This window comes from Castor canadensis, chromosome 5 (genome assembly GCF_047511655.1).
Source record: "Castor canadensis chromosome 5, mCasCan1.hap1v2, whole genome shotgun sequence".
In the NCBI taxonomy this organism is placed as follows: domain Eukaryota; kingdom Metazoa; phylum Chordata; class Mammalia; order Rodentia; family Castoridae; genus Castor; species Castor canadensis.
In genome coordinates, this window is record NC_133390.1 from 159,868,946 (window position 1) to 159,886,676 (window position 17,731).

The window sequence follows — 17,731 nt, forward strand, 5'->3', positions numbered from 1 at the left end:
GCCCTGACATCCAGAAATAACCTCTCAGAAACCTATGCCAGAATGGACCACCCCCTTCCTTTTATCTCTTTCCTGTTGGCAGGATTCTCTTAATGGAGTCTGACTCCCTGATTATCAGAGACATGATTTGCTAAAGTGGAGCAGGGGGAAAAGGTGTACAGTATTCCCTTGATCTTTCAAATTCCTTCAGATCTTCTGGGGTTGGCAGATTCCTCACCAAGTCATCACCTGAAAAGAGCCCAAGGTCATATAAGCCTCTCCAGTTGCCATGACCAGTTTCTGATTATCTTGTATGGAGGTGTCATGGTAGGGTGGAAAGAATATGCTCCACAGAACTTGCATTCAGGGGCTAGGTTCTAGGAATGCCTTTGTCTTTGCTGCTGGCTAACTCTGTGACCTTGAGCAAAGTGCTTTCTTTCCCGGGGCCTAGATGTAAAAATTGATTTCCATGTTTGCATCCTGATGGGCTTGACTCAGAGCTGTGACTCCAAAGGAGAGAGGTATTTCAGGGCACTAGGACAGCCCAGCCCCCACCCCACCCCCACTTCTCCAGGGCTGCCCAGTGCTCACATTATATATTAGATAGACTTTCATTAAGATTTTGTGGGGGCAGGTGGAGTGGCTGAAGTGGTAGAGCGCCTGCCTAGCAAGTGTGAGGCTCTGCGTTCAAACCCCAGTACCACCAAAGTAAATAAATAAATAATAAATAAACAAACAAATAAATAAAGAGTTGATGGATGACTGTGAGTTAGAACTCCTGATTTAAAAAAAAATGTGGGACTATTTTATGGCCCTAGAAGGATTAAAATCCCAATGGTCTTCTGCCTTCCTTAATGATTCTAGAAGCCCATCATGCCCCCTAAGCACTGTTGGAAGAACTCTCAGGGCAGAAGGGGGTAGAGGACCATTCTGCAGAGGGCTTGACAGTGCCACATTCTGGTCCTTTGGCCCCATGATGATGCTTGGATCTTTGGTCTTTTCTTTCATGATGTGTTCTGATCAGTTCTTTTCTACCTTTTCTATGAGTTTTGTTAGGATTCCCAGGGATGGGCCTTGGTATTTGTTTCTTTTGGGTTGAGCCCTATAGTGTTCAAGCTGTTTAAGACGTTGCATTGATGGCATGAATGTGGCCATTTAGTATCTTTGCTATTAATGTTTCCTTCCCAGAAGCCCTTATAGAAAGGTCACATTTCAGGCCTGTGGGATTCAACTCAATGCCCTCCAAGATCTCAGGCATCAAAAATCAGGCATTCTTTTCCTGATTCTTCCATCGGCAAACAATGGCTGAGGCCAAGTCATCACCTTCCCCATTTATACAGCATGAGGTAACACTGGATATCTTAAGAGCTCCTTCAGCTCTAACATTCAGAGATTCCTGGAGATGTAAGTACTTTCCACTCTCACAGTGTCAATCATTTTATTTTATTTTATTATTTTATTAAAAGAGGAGGAGGCAGAGTCCTGGCCCATCCATGGATCTCCCTTTCCCCATCCTTTATACTGGGGGGCATAAGACCCCACCCCATTTTATCAAGTTGGGGGCAGTGGTTGAGGAGGGTTGGTCAGTAATTTGTCCGGGGCATTAATGGGAAGAATAGCCTTGATGAGGATGACTGACAGTGTCATTCCTTTCTCTCCCTGGCCAGTTCTGGGACCGTGTGATCCCAGTGTTAACCTTTTGAAGGTAGATTGATCCCTTCTTGCAGAGGGAAAAGTAACCTGCCCTTCAGGTGCCTTCTATTTCATGTTAACTCTTCTTGCTCCAATTGAAACACAGGGCTCAGAACATTGGGTATTTATAGAAAGACAGTACGCTAGGCCAGAAGACCTGAGTCTCCTAACAGTGGCCACCACACCTCAGGAAGAAAGTGAGGCAGGCCTTGCTGATATCCTTGCCGATGGCAGACTCTCCAAGGTAGACATTCTGGTGGACAAGTTCAAGGTTGAAGTGGCCACAGAAGAAATGGTGCAAACCAGAAGAGCAAACATGCAGCAGCAAGGGAGGATGATCACAAGTCCAGAAGATTTTGAGCCAGTATGTGAGGAAGGCCCCCAGGTCATGGGAGTCCCAGGAGGGGCTGCCCAAGCTGCAGGATGCATGTTGGCAGACCAGCTCCTCGATGTCTCTGAGCTTAGGGTGGGCACCAACAAGGCACCCATCAGGAACCACTGTATCTCAGATGATCTGCTGGAGGGCCAGGTGGAGCTGAGGAAGGAGCTGGAGAGGGTTCAGACTATTGGAAGATCCACAGCTGCAGGGACCAGGCCAGCAGAAGTGGACGTTCCCTCTCCTGCCTCTGACAGGGGAGGACTTCAGTCCTTTCTACTGGACCCAGCCCACATGGAAGCCAGAGCTGACTCCAGCGATGAGACCGATATCTCCTTTGCAGAGAGGAGCTTCTACCTAAACTATGCAGAAAAAGACTCTGAAGATCAAGTCTTTCCTCCACCCATGGAGGAGAGAGAAGAGCACCTGAATGCCTTTTCTGGAGGTGAGACCAGACCTAAGTTGTCAAGGGAGTTCCCAGAGAACAGGAAGCTGAATTCCTCAGCCCCAAGGGGCTCTGTCACAGCTTCTGGCAGGAGCAAGGATGAAGCCTTCACAGTTTCCTCAGAGGAAGCGGCCAGGCTACTCAAGAACCATGGAAGATCAGATGACCTGCAGGGACCTTCTTCCGGACAGACTTTTGCTAAGGACTGGGAAGAAACACAGCAGGAAGTAGAGGGAGAGTTTACCCACCCAAGAGCCTGTGTGGCTGAAGAGGAAAATGCTACTCCAAGTGGAGATTTGATGGAAAAGGCTGAGAAAAGTCCCACAGCAAGATCAAAGCACTCCCCTAATGGAGGAAGTGGGGTGCGCTTGGACTCCCAGGCCTGTGCCCTCCTGCAGACCATCCCTCCTCATGTTAGGAGGCCAGCCAAACCAGACAGAGGCAACTTCCTGTCAAAAGAGATGGGAGTGGGTCCCACTGAGACTAGAGAACCTGAGATGGGGGACCACGAGGCCTCAGCATTTCCTCACATGGAGGTGGTCGTCCCACTGCCAGCCTCTTCTGATCACTTTGAAGCTCTAGCAGCTCTGGAGGAAGCTTCTCCAAGCCCAGGGCCTCCAGGGCCAGAGGAGCCTTCAGAGCTCAGGAATACCTTTGGAGATCAGTTCCCTGTATTTCTCAAACATGCCCCTCCTCCCAAAGAGAGCCCAGAGCCCAAGGATCAAGTCAGGTTGATTGTGCACCCTGACTCAAGAGCTGAGCGCAGGGCACCTCTGGTTTCCAGCAGAAAGCCCAGGATTGTCCCCGAAGAAGCTGAGGAAGTTGTAACCCCGGGCTTGGTGATCCCTTCAGGGAAGCAAAAGAAGATGGCTTCTCTTCAGGCTGGGGGCCAGGAGGGCTTCATGGAAGACATTAGCAAGACTTCAGTGGCCAACAAAATTCGAATATTTGAGACCCATGGAGCTGAGACTCGCCGAACCAGTCAGGGTGAAACAAGGGTCCTTCCAAATGAGTTGTCTCCAGAGTCCTCCATGAGACAGGTAGAGCTACAGCGGAATAAGCTTTTAGACCTGGGCTTTGTCCAGCTCCAGCCCCTGGGAGACTTGGCCAGCCCCAAAGCCGCACATTCCTCTATTATGCCGCTGGCTACTCGACACTTCGAGGAGGGCAAGTCTACTACATCTCACCAAGAAAGATGCACAGAACTGGAACTCCTATCCCCTGATTCAGGCTGTGAAACCACGCTGGATGAAGCCACTGGGGTAACTGGCCTTGTGAGCCCCTGCCGCGCCCCCCAACCTATGGGGGCTGACCGCATGCTGCGTAGCTCTTAGAAGCATGTGTCAGTGGCCCCTCATCATTCCTGCAATCTGAGGCTGCTTGTCCCTCCCTACGAGGTCTTTTCCCTAAATGGGCCTGAGAACAACCCAGGCTGAAGGATGGGGTCATCTGCTTGGCCCATGTTAGCTTGGCTACAAAGCCTCTCAGCTTTTGGTGTGACCCGATGCCCAGAAGGTCACACAGTTCCCATGGAGAAGGTGCCACCACCAACAACAAATTACACACTTGCTTTGCCTTGCTGCCCCCACCTGCTAGATTCCTACCTTTCTTGCTTGGCTTATCCAGTGGTCTTTCTTCATCCTTTCCCGTCCCTGGCCTTCTGCCTTGCCGAAGGCAAGCAGTCCAGAGGTTTCCATCCTGCACTCTGGTTCCTCCCGCTCGAGTTTCTTTCTACTTCCTTAAGACTAATTGTCTTCTCTAATCCAGAACAAATCCGAAGATGCAGTCAGGGAAGAGAAGCGCCTCATCAGCTTAGCAGTGAACGCCCCTGGGAAGGGGGGGCGCCTGAGATTCGCCAGCTCCCTGGGCCCACAGGTCTCTGCAGCCCCTCTGTGTCCTGATGACCCAGTCACCTTCGCCTGGCCGGGGTGCATCGCTCTTTAGAATCCCACCTGCTGCAGCAGCAACCCCCTGTGGCTGCTCAACTCTGGCTTGTCTGGAATGTATTCCTCACACCTCTCGCCCCTCCAGAAACTGGCTAAACAGAGGCCATTTAGCAAGTGAATCTCTAAGCACACTGAACCTCCAGAACCTGAATCTGAGTTTTTTAAAAAAATATTTTCTGGGTATTAGATTGGTCTTTTAAAAAAACATGTCATCAGCCAACCAAAAATGTGTGTGGTGTTTAATCCCTGACAGGCCAGTTGAGAGGTATGTATGGTGGACACGAGTGCTGGTTTCCTTAGCCATTTCCTTGGCCTGCTGTTGTCAATTACACTGATGGGACCAGAACCTCCTCTCCATGGCCTCCCACTCAGGGAGCTTAGGATGAAACTGGCGTAGTGCCCAGCTCCCAGGAAGATTTTTGCCCAGAGGGCCTGGCCCCTTATGCTCCTCCCTCTGGCTGATGCCAACCCCTCCCACAGAGATTCAGTGGAATTGACAGGTCATGCTGGCTCCCTCTGTGTCCCTCAAGCTCTTAGCTCTAGCCTTGCTGCCTCCTCTCCTGGGTTACCTGAATCCCTGGCCTCCCTTCTTAGTTTGTCTCTCGACACCGCCTGCACGGATGGGCCTGGGGTCCGGGCTTCCATCCCTGCCTTTTGCACAACGCTGCTTCTGACAGGCTCCTGGATCCAAGCCTTGGATGGGGCCTCCTGTCCAGGCAGGATGTTTGCTTTGTACTTGCTTTTGCCATCAGTGTGATACCCTCCAAAGGAGTATCCCCAGTCTTGAGAAGTTTTGTTTTGTTTTTTTAAACCTCGTTAAAGATTACAAAGAACCTTTCCTGGGATGTGTTTCATTTCCTGACTGTGCTTCCATTCACGGGACATCAACACAGCCCCAAGAGGAGTTCTGACATTCACCATCTTGATCTTTCTCTCTCTCTCTCTCTTTTTCTCTCTCTCCCCCCACCCCACGTCCCCATTCCTCTGATTTTTATCTGGCTATAGAGAGCAGGGCTGAGGGAGGGCTCGGAGGAGAAAGCCAAACCTCCACGCCCCCGGGCCCCAGAGAGTGACACAGGAGATGAGGACCAGGACCAGGAGAGGGACGCAGTGTTCCTGAAGGACAACCACCTGGCCATTGAACGCAAGTGCTCCAGCATCACGGTCAGTTCCACATCCAGCCTGGAGGCTGAGGTGGACTTCACGGTTATTGGTGACTACCATGGCAGCGCCTTTGAAGACTTCTCCCGCAGCCTGCCTGAGCTCGACCGTGACAAAAGCGACTCTGAAACCGAGGGCCTGGTGTTCTCTCGGGACCTTAAGGGCCCCCCCAGCCAAGATGATGAGTCTGGGGGTATCGAGGACAGCCCAGATCGAGGGGCCTGCTCTACCCCGGAAATGCCCCAGTTTGAGGTACAGTGGAGCTTTCACGAAGACCTGGCCCACCTGGCCACTGCATGCTCGGAGGGCCATGGGACAGAAGACGGAGCAGCCAGCTGCAGCCTGAAACTCTGTCTCGTGTTGCATGACTGCCCCTCCACAAAACAGCATGGTTCTGTGTCCGCATGTTTACCGTGTCGGTTTACCCCTAACATGCGCTCCTTGGCATTATAACCCTGTGACTCCATCACTTGCTGAGGTCAAGTGATGATAGCAGTCTGGTTTTTCTTGGCTCCTCATCTCCCTGCCTGTGTTGCATGGCACCTTCAGAGAGCATGTGTCTATGGACTCTCAGGGCTCCCATGACCTGCTCTGAAACTTGAATGGTTTTTCTTGATCCAGGCCCAGGCTTATCTCTCTGGGACCTGATATCCCTGGGAAGGGGTGTTAGTTTAAATCCATCAGGCTCTGGGGTCTGAGGGTGGTAAGTGAAAAGTTCTGGAGAACAGGAAATATAGTTATCAGGGAGGATATGGTGACAGACTGTGTCTGCACCTCTCTGCTTTGTGGCCTCGTCTGTAGAGCTGCAGAGCCATCTTTCAGAAACTTGTGTCTGTCCCTTTTATGCCTCTTCCCCTCACCTCTTCTACCCCACGTCCCTCCCAGGCAGTGAAATACTAGCTTGGGCTCTCACTCCATGCTGTACCCTCTGGGTAGGTTTTTCTTCTCTTTCTATGCCTTCCAAATGGACTATGATGCTGGACAGAGCTCAGATGTCAAACACTTTCCTGACTACCTTGGGTGGCAGTATTGGCCCTGCTATGCCCTGCCCTGTTGTGTGATGCTTCTGCTCCAGCATCAACCAATGCAGCTGAGGCAGCAGCTGACAAATCTGCAGTCTCTCCAGGAGTCAGCTCCTCTACGCCTAGTGCATACTTAGCACCAAGAGATGATTAATTGAGCAAATGGCTAGATTGCCATCTACAGAATTCCCCCTCTGCCAGCTCCCCACTCCCCAGCTAGATGACAGGCTAGCATCCATTCCTCCAGTCACATGTGAAAACATGCAGTGGGTATAGCCATGAACTAGACCTGATGGAAAACTCAGGAGAAACTAATCATTTAGCTTAAGACTTCCAGAGTTGAGGTTGTATACTGGTTGTCTCAGGCCAGATCTGGTCATCAGATGAGTTTTCTTTGATTCTGACTTAAGTATCATGACATTGAATATAAAACTCAGGGTTTTCTTATCTTAAAAAAAATCGGGTGGTCCATTCTCAGAGTCCATGGTAACAGCTGGCCAAACCTGAGTGCAATCCCACGTGCTCTCCACTTGTCCTCAGCCCTCATCCAGCCCCCTCCACCTGTTACCATCTCCTGCCTGTCTCCTGGAGACCTCCTCTTGTGCTCTTGTGTGGTTCATGCCCTAAACAACAGTTCACATGAAGCAGCTGGGACATGGTGGCCTAACCATTGATGTCCTGACATTGTGTATATAAGGAAAACACTTAGCATGGGCCTTGGCACAGGAGACATTATTAATGGAGTTTTGAATATCCTTTTAACAGTACTCTAAAACAAGAGCCCCCTCCTGCTATGGTGTTGTACAGGTGATGGGGCAGGCCTTCCTGGTGCCCATGATTGCTCTGGCTCTCATCTTGGGCTATTTGTCTGTGACATCACACCATGCCTCTTTGGCCCTGATCCCCCCATGTGCTTTTCCAGAGACCTGGCCAGAGGTTAGGAAATAACCTGCAGACTCTGTACACCCATTACCTGTGAGCAGGAAGCATGCCAGGACTTGAGTTTCCAAGTGTTCCCCTTCATCTCCTTATAGCCTGTGAAAACAGAAACCATGACCGTCAGCAGCCTGGCCATCAGAAAGAAGATTGAGCCAGAGGCTGTACTGCAGAGCAGAGTCTCCACTGTGGACAGCACCCAGGTAGGCTTCCATTGTAGCTTGAGCATGGGGATTGGGTTCTCACTGCCATGGACTAGCTCTTTAGCCAGCCCTGCCCACCTTGGCTTCCCTGGAACCCCCATTTTAATCCAGATGCTCTTCTGAGCCTCAGTGTCCTTCCTGAGCTCTTGGGGCCAGAGGGGTGGGGAAGACCATACTTCTTTTTTAAATCTAAAATGTGTTTATTGGGATGGTTTTGGTTTCCCACTCATCTTGATTCAGGGTGCTCTTAATACTGCTTCCCTCTGAAGAAACATCCTTCTGTAAGCCTTGCTTTTCCTCCTGTGGGCTGGCAGAGGACAGTGGAGCAGCCAACACACAGAACTACTATTTGTGCGTGGCTGAAAACGTGATTTTATAGCATCCTGGGCATGTCACATCCATGAAGTAGGAATTGGGGTTCTGCACCAGGCACTTCTTGTGTTTCCTCTTCTCTTCTGGCGAGGAATAAAGAAGATCCTTTGCTAGAGGCATGTTCTCATTAGGAGGTTCTCACCGCCAGAAAGGCAAGACCATTCTTCTTAAAGTCTGAATTTCTCTATCTGGAAAATGGGGGTGATCCTGCTTCCTTTTCCTGGGAGTATTGCCAGGACTAATGGCTAATGGATTAGGGCCTTAGTTGGAGAAGTTTTTGCTAGTGGCTACTTAGAGAGAAAAGAGGAAGACATCCCAATCCCTATTTGGTCAAAAAAGCTCACCCTAGGGCATTTTTTATACATGGAAGTTCTACATTAGATTGACAAATTGAACAAACTGAGTGGAGGGGAGACTAAAAATTGTTTATCTTAGCAAGATGAAGTACACAGGCCCACTGCTTTCTGTGTGTTTCCTGCATTCACTCTGTGGGTTTTAAACTTTGAAAGTTGGGGTTATGGATCTGAAAGATACCTCCTGCTTATTCCTGGCCAGAAGAGTTGCAGTGTGGAGGTCTTTCTCGTTCTGGTGACCTGTAATTTGTCTGAAATAAGGACTGGGGTGCAGCTCAGTGATAGGGTACTTGCCTAGTATGTGCAAGGCCCTGATTTGACCCTCAGCACCATAAAAACAAAAAACCTGAAATAAGACATAAACCAACAACATGGGCTACTTTGTTGCTTCCAGAATTTTCTCTCCCACTTTTATAACAATGCTAGTAGTCATGAATCTGCCTTATGCCAGTCAAGACCTTGAGTTCTGATTAGCTCAAGATGACTTTGGACAAGCAGCTTTTCCTCTTTGGCCTGCTTTGTTTTAGTAACTTGTATTTTGTTTCTGTTTTTCATTACAAAAGCACAAAAAAACCTAAAATGACTCCAAATTCCATAGCCCAATAACTTACTTATTAGCATCAAAACAAAACAACAAAAAGTTCACAGTTATAAAATTCAAATAGAACCAAATGAAATTTTTCTTACCGTGCCTCCAGAAAGAAATTATGCATATGTCGACATAGATACCTCCCAGTCTACATGGTTAGAATTTTTACATAACAGTGATAGAAGGACTGGTGGAGTGTCTCAAGCAGTAGAAGGCCTGCCTAGTGAGGCTCTGGGTTCAAAACCTAGTATCGCCAAAAAAAGAAAAACAAGTGATCAATCTCTTTCATGCCTTACCTTTTTTCTCAGTAAGTATTTTGGAGCTTACTTCTTACTTACATATATGTGCCCACCTTACTCTTCTTGGTCTCACTTAGAAAGCAAGTCCTCATTTATCTTCCCATCTCCCATCAGTGGACAGCATGGTGGCTTTTGTCTTTACAGTTAATAATCAGCCCTGAGGTGAACTCCGTGCTCATATTTCTTGGTGAACTTTTCAAAGGTTATATCTAAAAGGTGAATTCCTGTGGATTACTAGATCAAAGATTACATGCTTTGAAATTGGATAGAATTTGTCAATTTGTGTGGGATTACTTTTTCCTTCGTCCAGTAAAACTATTGAAATAAAGTGGAGGACCTGTGCCGTCCCTCTGTAATAGTCTGTGTGGGCCACACCCAGCGCATGCTCCCTCACAAAGCCTGTTGCTCTGTAACCCGGAGGGTCGTGAGCCCAGGTGACAGATGCTGTAGGTGTGTCTTGTTCTTTCCATCTGTGACAACTCCCCCTCTGTCCAGCAGGTTGATGGGAGTGCCCCAGTGGGGAAGGAATTCATGACAACTCCCGCCTCCATCACCACGGAGACCATATCAACCACCACGGTAAGTGAGGCCCAGGAGGCCTCCCTCTCTGACCTGTCCCTCACCTCCAAAGCCGCCAAGTAAGGAGCGGGACGCCATGCTGCATCTGCGGAAGGCAAGCATCAAACCTCTGTTGTCTGGTACCTCGGTCGCCCCAGGACTTACATCAGACTTCAGTTTTCCAAATTGAGTAGTCTGGGAGGTGGGGTCCCTAAGTCGCAGTAATTTGGACCCTCTTAGCCACACAGGGTCCAGGAAGTATGGTATGATTTGACTCTTGGCATGAACAAATCTCTCAAGATTCTGCTGGCAAATCTCACCTCTGGGCTAAAGAATCCTTTCCTTGGCCCTTCCTTTTGGTGGCATGATTCTAGTGTGTGAGGCCACCTCCTGGCTGTGGTCAGTAGATGGCAGCAGTGAACCTGAGTTAGAAACCCAGGATGTTGGATACCTTCCAAAGACCTTGAGGTTCTGCCACCTATTTGTTATCTGACCCATGAAGGAAGGTCCTTGGCCTCAGGTGTCTCAGTTGTAGAATGGAACCAATCCTCACGCTGCCTGGTTCACAGGTCCTTGAGAGACTCCTAATGAAGTAGAGCGCTGGCGGAGTGGCTCAAGTGGTAGAGTGCCTGCCTAGCAAGCATGAGGCCCTGAGTTCAAACCGTAGTACCGCCGAAAATAAATAAGTAAATAAATAGTAGTGAACTAGAACAGCTAACATTCGGCACACAGGTTATGGTGCCAGGCAATGAGCTGAGAACCGTGACTGGTTTATGAAGCTGTGAGGTGGATGTTCCTCCCTCTACATCCTTTACAGATGAGGAAACTGAAGTTCAGAGAGGGAAAGTGACTTACCCAAGGTCACACAACCTTGGTAGTGGTAGTGACAGGTTAACCCAAGGCATTCTGACACCAGATGCCCTGCTTTCAACATCAGCCACTCTGCTCTGCCGCCATAACCTGACCTTTGAGATCATCAGCCAAATGGGACTGGAACTGGGGCTGGGGCTGAGACTAGAGAAGTTAGCAGTGCCTGATCCAGACCTTTCTTAAGCTGTTGAACGCTGTTTTCAAATGCTTTCTCTTGCCAAACCCCTGACATACACATGAGACAAGACCTCCATTAATTTAAACTCCTTATCAGGTAGGTTTTGAATAAACAAAGACTTTAGGATCAATAAACCCAAACCAGTTACCTTCTTGCATGTTTTTCCCTGGTTGCTCAGTTCCTCTTCTTCCCCCAAGCTGTCACTGTGGGGCATTGGAATGCTTATAGGGCTAAATTTAAATTTGTCCTTATGGTGAGTAGGCATTGTATCATTCATTGACATCCATCCATCCATTCATCCGTCCATCCATCCATCCATCCATTCATCCATTTGTTCTAAAAACACTGATGAGTCTCTACTGTCTACTTGGAACTGGAATATAGAGTTGAAGAAAATACCCCACTTGTCAGGGTTCATTTATTCAGTCATCATCATGAACACCTGTGCCCCATATGTAGGTCCTGGGCACACAGTGGTGAACAAGGCCCAGTTCTCCCACTTCTTGGCTGGATGACTTTGGACAACTCACCTGAATCTCTCCAAGCCTCAGTTTCCACTTCTGTAAAAAGGGGTGGGGGCGATAATAGCACTTACCTCAAAGGGTTCATGTGTGGATGAACTAAAGTAATCTATGCAAAGCCCTACAAACAATGCCTGGCACAAAGTAGTGGTCTGGAGGTGTGAGCTGCTGCTGTTTCTTTCCTGCTCTCATGTAACAGTGCAATAAAGGTGGCCTAGGGACCACTGGGAGGATGGCTACTGGTGATACTGCTGCCAGGAGGAGCCGAGGAAGGTGTCACCTAGGCAGGGACTGTTGCACTGTGTGTGAAGGATAGACTGAGGTACTGTCACAAGAGAAGGCGGTGCAGGCAGTGGAAAGGCAGGTGTAAGGATGGGAGTGTGAAATAGCACTGCAGGGAAAAGCAAGTGGTTAGCACAGCCAGATGTCAGACGTGTGCAGGAGGGGCAGTGGAAGAAAGGCTGGAAGGAAAAACTGCACCAGATCTTGAAGGTCCTCCAATGTCGCATACAAAGTTTGAACCTCACCCTGGGGACCATGGGGAATCATAGTTTTAAAGTAGGAACGTGATGTCATCAATTATGCGTTTCTGTGCTTTCGAAAGATTAGCAACTTGTGTGGAGCACGGACTGCAGCAAAAATTCCTTCCCTCTCCCTCCATCTCTCCCTCCCTCCTTTCTGCTTCTTTCTCCCTTCAATAAATATTTATTGAACACCCACAGTGTGTGAAATGCTGTGCCAGGCACTGTGAGTCTAGCACTAGAGAAGACAGCATCCCAAGCTCTGGGGCCCCACTAGGAGGGGCAGAGACAGAAGGCAGGGACCAGCATAGGAGCTGGTGTCATGCTGCGGTACAGACCAGGAGGAGGAGGTGGATGCAGACGAGAGCTCAGGTTAGGGAGGCCTGGAGGAGGAAAGTGCAGGATGCAGTCACTGGTAGAAGGCTCAGGAGACAGGAGGAAGGATGTGCTAGGGATGGTGCTCACTGGCCAGCTGTTCTCAGCATGGTCTGAGTGCCTGTAACAAAGGCAAATTTCAGACCCCACTTCAGACCTCTTGACCCAGCTCTGGGGCATGCAGCAATCTGCATTTTCACAAGCCCACCAGGTGGTCTCTCAAGGCTGAGAACCACTGGTATAAACAATGTAAGAGGAGAGCCTCCTTGATGTGTTGGAGCAAAGGAGGTAACCAGTTCCACTGAGAATCTGATGAATATGAGATGCCTGTGAGACATTTCCAGGAAAATGTTCGAGGACAATTGGTTTTGAAGGCCTAGGATTCAAAAAAAGGTCTGGGCTACAGATAAAGGGCTAGGAGACTTCGGCCTCAGTGAGGCAGCTGAAGCCCTGGAGTGGTGGAGGGTGGCAAGTGAGGAGAGCCCTGAGTGTGGAAGAGGAGAGACAGTGGAATGGCCTTGGCCAGGGAGCAGAACTGTTCCTCCTTGAGGCAGGAAAGGGGCCAGGCTGAGGATATAGCAGGAGGAGGAGATGGTACCTGTCCTTTGAACAACCTGTGTTCCTGTTAGTAGCTTCTGTTTTCAATGTGAATGTGGAGGCAGGGCTTGCCCTGGGAAAGAGGGAGCTAGGAGAGAATAAGAGGCTTTAAGAGAGAACAACTTGAGTGACAGTTGTATGCAAAGGGCTGTTGGTAGTTCCCAAGCCAAAGAACAGAAACACTGAACCCAGAAGCTGCGTTCAGATTGTGGGACCCCAGGTGCCACTGAGAAAGTGTCTTGTGATGATGTGCCAAGTGGCCAGTCACAGCCCCACTGGATGCAGGTGTGGGGGGAGGCGGGAAAAAAAAGAGGGTTCACCCCTTTGGCTCACAGACAAGAGTCCAGATCCAGTGCCATGCACAAATCAGGACCAGGGTTCAGTCAGCAGAGGAACTGCAGAGTGGGCAGTCCTGGTCCCTGGACAGACAAAGCCTAGTCCTGAGATGGTGCAGAAGTTGGAGGTAGAACAGAACTGAGCCCCTGGGGCACTAAGTCCAGGGACAATTCCTGGAAGATCTAGCAGTTAGAATCAGGTCGGACCAGGAGAGCTGGCTCAAGAATGAGAGTCCTGAAGGCACAGTGGTGGTATAGACCGCAGATGCCTATTGTCCTTGGGGGTACTTTGCTGGGGGACTTGAACAAGATACTTAGTTTGCTTTTACCTTCCCGTGTCTACAAAACAGGAATATTAGAAATAACTTCCTAGAGTTGTTATGAGGATGGACTGAGGTCATGCATGTAACAACCTTAGTACAATCCCTAGCCCACAGCAAGTACTTGTGGCTATAATATTATTCATCACCAGCCTCTGCTGCTATGTTTATCCTACAGCCCTTTCCCTTGGGCAGGGGTCCCTTTTAACCGATGACTCCATGAGGCCCATAGGGAGGAAGCGGCTCAGCCTCAAGTCATACAGCTAGAATACAACAGGGCCAGGACAGGAACCTGAGTGTCCCAACTCCTCTGTTAGTGCTTCCAGAGAGCAATACCATGGCTTGTTCACCACAATGTCCCTAATCGCCAGGCACTCAGTAAATATTTGTTGAATGGTGTGTTGAATGAATGAATGAGTGAGTGTGCACATGTGTTTGAATGAGCAAAGGGGATGAATAGAGAGGGGGGCCCACCCACCCGAGACCTGGCCATCTGAGCACTATTGTTTTCCCAGGAGAACAGTCTCAAGTCCGGGAAGGGGGCAGCTGCCATGATCCCAGGCCCACAGACGGTGGCCACGGAAATCCGTTCTCTTTCTCCGGTAAGTGGGCAGGGCCAGCTCAGGCTAGAGGACTCCCAGCTGAGAATGTGGGCACAGAACTGCACACAACTCACAGCAACTGCAGCAATGGGCCCATGAGGTGCCCTTTTAGATGCAGAGCCAGAAAAGAGGATGGCTTTCCAATGCCCGCAAGCTGCCTGGTGCCCACCAGAGTGTCACCCCTTCATGCAAGCAGTGCTTTGGCAGTGAGGGAGTAAGTACCCTCCCTCGCCCACCATTGCATCTACCTTCCTTACTGAAGGAAGAGCAACTGGCTAGGAACCCAGAGGCTTGGATTTTGGGCAGGCTGTGTTGGTTGCTGCCCCACCCATGACTCTGAGTCTATCACTGTAAGGTCTCTTTTAGCTCTTTGATTCTGTCTGTTGTTCTCATGGTCTAGCCCTAAAGAGAGCACATGCTCCAGGATGTGACAGGACAGGGCATTGAGAGTGCTCTGTGTCCACCTTGGACCCCTCTGTTCATTCTTCTAACATTCCAGGACTCTCAGATTCTAGGGTGGTTTTAGGATTCTGGGTCTTGGGAATGTCAGGTTCTAGGAATCTCAGGTTTCTGGGTTTGAGAATGTTACAAGCCTAGGATTCAGAAGATTTCAGTATTCTTGAATTCTTGATGGTTCAAAGTACCTTGACTTCCAAACTTCACCTTCAGAGGGCGCAAACTTGGTGTCCCTGGGGCTCCTTAACCCTGCCCACCATGTAGAGCCCAGTGTCCTGACCTGATGTCCGGGGTGGGGGTGGTTGTATTCTGCAGATCATCGGGAAAGATGTCCTCACCAGCACCTACGGCGCCACTGCGGAAACCCTCTCAACCTCCACCACCACCCATGTCACCAAAGTGAGTAGCAGCAGGCATCTGGTCCCAGGGGGCTGCAGGAGGGAAGGTCACCACCATGGCTCAACTTTGGCATCTCAGTCTGTAAGGCAAACAAAGGAGCTCTGTGGCAGTGCCAATTTCTAGAGTGCTGTGCACTTTGTCCTGTGCTGCAGTTGTCCTAGGCCCAGGCCCTGCACTCAGTGTTCACAGCCAGGCTGGGGGGACGAGACCCTGTCCTTCAAAGTAACTGTGAACCATGGAGTTTGCAACTTACAGACTTTCAGGGGGTGATGTGTAGGAAGTTCCCCAAGACTCAGGAATCTTCTGGAAAAAGTAGAATTTGAGCAGAGTCCTGGGAAGCCAGGTAGGGTACCTGATAGAGAAGACAGCTGCAGGTGCTCTAAGCAAAGCAGAAGGGGGAGCAGAAACTGTGCGTGTTCAGTTTGTTCATTGAGCAAATGCACTGAGCATCAGACGTATGCTGGCCTCTGTACCTGGGGCTGCTTGGCATAACTGAGGTGTGTTTGTGGGTAACAAACACAGTTCTTGCAGAGCATGGAACTGGGGGATTAGGCTGGACTTGGAGCAGAAGAAGCAGAATATGAGGCAAACAAGACAGGTACCAGGGCAAATTTGTCCATGGAGGACCTGAGTTTAAGGGAAATTGGAGAGCCAGGAAGGTTTTTAAACTGGGCAGTGGCACAGTGAAAACAGGCTTACAGAGAGAATATTTGGTCCACCAGGAGGTGCAGACAGAAGGCAGAAAGGAGAATTATGGAGAGAGCCTGTTAAGAACTCAAACCAGAGGAGAGAGGCCTGCCTGGGACCATTAGCTGTGGTGCAGCCAATGAGGAAAAAGGGTTGGGAGGCAGGCTGACCATGCATCCATAGCTGAGTGGCCAGGAAGAAGAGGGGCCTGAGGAGCCAGGCTGAGCCCAGTGATTGAGTTGGAGATGTAGCTAAATCATTAAAGGGACGTTTGGTCAGTTGCACTGGCCCTTGTTGCACACAGACTCTGTCCTGGCCCTTGCCCACTCTCATGCAGGACTCAGGACTTTGTCACATTTCCCAGGAAGAATGCTGTCTCCAGAACCATCAGTAGATAGTGTTGATGTCTCTGCAAGCTTTATGGGAAGGTTTTACATCACGCATCCCACAGCAGACAGCTCAGAAAATGCTCCTTCTCAAAATCCCTCTTGTTCCCTGCCACCTGGGAGTTCCCTCTTCTTTCTGTCCACCCTGCCTAGCTTCAGCTAGGATTTCCCTCAGCTATACCTTCCTTAAATATGTCAGACATTTCAGTCCTTCCTGGTCTTGTACTTCTAAACTTGTACCCAAATCCCACCACTTGAGAAAACTGGAGGCAATAAGTATCATCAGTCCAATCTTCTCTTGTAGTATTGTTTGAAGTCATTTAAGATAGAACCTTGTCACCATTCACATTTCATTCATGTGTTCATTCAACAAATCTGCCTTCAGCACTGCCCTGATCATATTGGGCAAGGGAGTGGGGGAGGAAGGGATACAATGATGAACAGAGTACAGGCCCTGCCCTCCAGAGCTCTCAGCCTGGAGGTGAGCAAGGCCATGTGCACGCAGAAGGTCAGAACTAGGTAGAGGCCCAGAACCATGAGAGATACAGACTCAGGATAGCCTCAAGGCACTGGGGAGGCACCATCTAAACTGGGCTTGGAAGACCTAGGTGAGGCAGTTTGGTAGCTTGGAATGGTGGCAAGCAAGCAAGAATACTCTCTGAAGTTCCAAAACTAGGAAAGGAAAGAGCTGAAGTACCAGGCGAGAAGGGACCTGCTGGTTCTCAATCTTGCCCTTGAGAGATGCTTGGGGTAGATCCCCATGGTAGCTGCTGCCTCAGCAGACCCAAAGGGACCTCACCTTCTACTTCTTTTCCATCTCCCTCTCCCTCTGCAGACTGTGAAGGGAGGGTTTTCTGAGACGAGGATTGAGAAGCGAATCATCATCACTGGGGACGAAGATGTTGATCAAGACCAGGTATGGGGATAGGAAGTGTTATTCCCAGTGGCACTGCCCAGTCTCTAGTCCCCGCTATAATTGGTGACCTTCTGGGCAGGAAAGGTATCTGCTTCTTGTCCCCAAGGAAGGGACATCTGATGGGGGCCAGAAGATAAGAGCTGTAGTCTCTCCTTCTGACTGTTTGACTTTGCCCTCCTCCCCAGCCTTAGTCTCCCCAGCTGTGCACTGGTTTGTGTTCTCCAGTTTCTCTCATATTCTCTGTTCCATGGTACTTCACTTTGCTGTTCTACACCAGGCCCTGGCTTTGGCCATCAAGGAAGCCAAACTGCAGCATCCTGACATGTTGGTAACCAAAGCTGTTGTATACAGAGAAACAGACCCATCCCCGGAGGAGAGAGACAAGAAGCCGCAGGTAAGGCTGTTAGGCTCAGTTGTGAGGGGAAGGAGGAAGCAGTAGCACAGTCCTCAGAGGATCACTTCCACCTAAGGGCTCAAATGACTTGATGGTGTAGCTGTGACCCTTTGCCTGCCTGTTTACATTCAAAAGAGACAAGCAGCTCCCCCAAGACACGAGACTGAGGGAGGAGGGGAAGTAAGACTGGCTCCTTGGTTTCTTTGGGGTTTCAGGCCCCAGACCTAGAAAAGTGAATCCAGA

General features: G+C 49.7%; 1 protein-coding gene and 1 pseudogene across 26 annotated transcripts in view; one reads left to right on the plus strand and one right to left on the minus strand.

Annotated features, from left to right (window-relative positions):
* Positions 1–17,731, plus strand: part of Epb41l1 (erythrocyte membrane protein band 4.1 like 1) — a 118,837-nt gene that overhangs the window by 93,943 nt on the left and 7,163 nt on the right. For 10 of the 26 annotated variants that reach the window (XM_074074680.1, XM_074074682.1, XM_074074679.1 and 7 more), the window contains 9 exons: positions 1,778–3,754; positions 4,260–4,367; positions 5,444–5,851; positions 7,656–7,760; positions 9,869–9,952; positions 14,164–14,250; positions 15,022–15,105; positions 17,014–17,094; positions 17,372–17,488. In XM_074074680.1, the coding sequence (XP_073930781.1) occupies positions 1,778–3,754; positions 4,260–4,367; positions 5,444–5,851; positions 7,656–7,760; positions 9,869–9,952; positions 14,164–14,250; positions 15,022–15,105; positions 17,014–17,094; positions 17,372–17,488 (3,051 nt within the window). The remainder of the gene's footprint in view (positions 1–1,777; positions 3,755–4,259; positions 4,368–5,443; positions 5,852–7,655; positions 7,761–9,868; positions 9,953–14,163; positions 14,251–15,021; positions 15,106–17,013; positions 17,095–17,371; positions 17,489–17,731) is intronic. The other 16 variants (XM_074074686.1, XM_074074690.1, XM_074074683.1 and 13 more) reach the window with 6 other exon arrangements.
* On the minus strand, positions 7,988–8,252 carry LOC109697689 (small ribosomal subunit protein eS27-like; annotated as a pseudogene).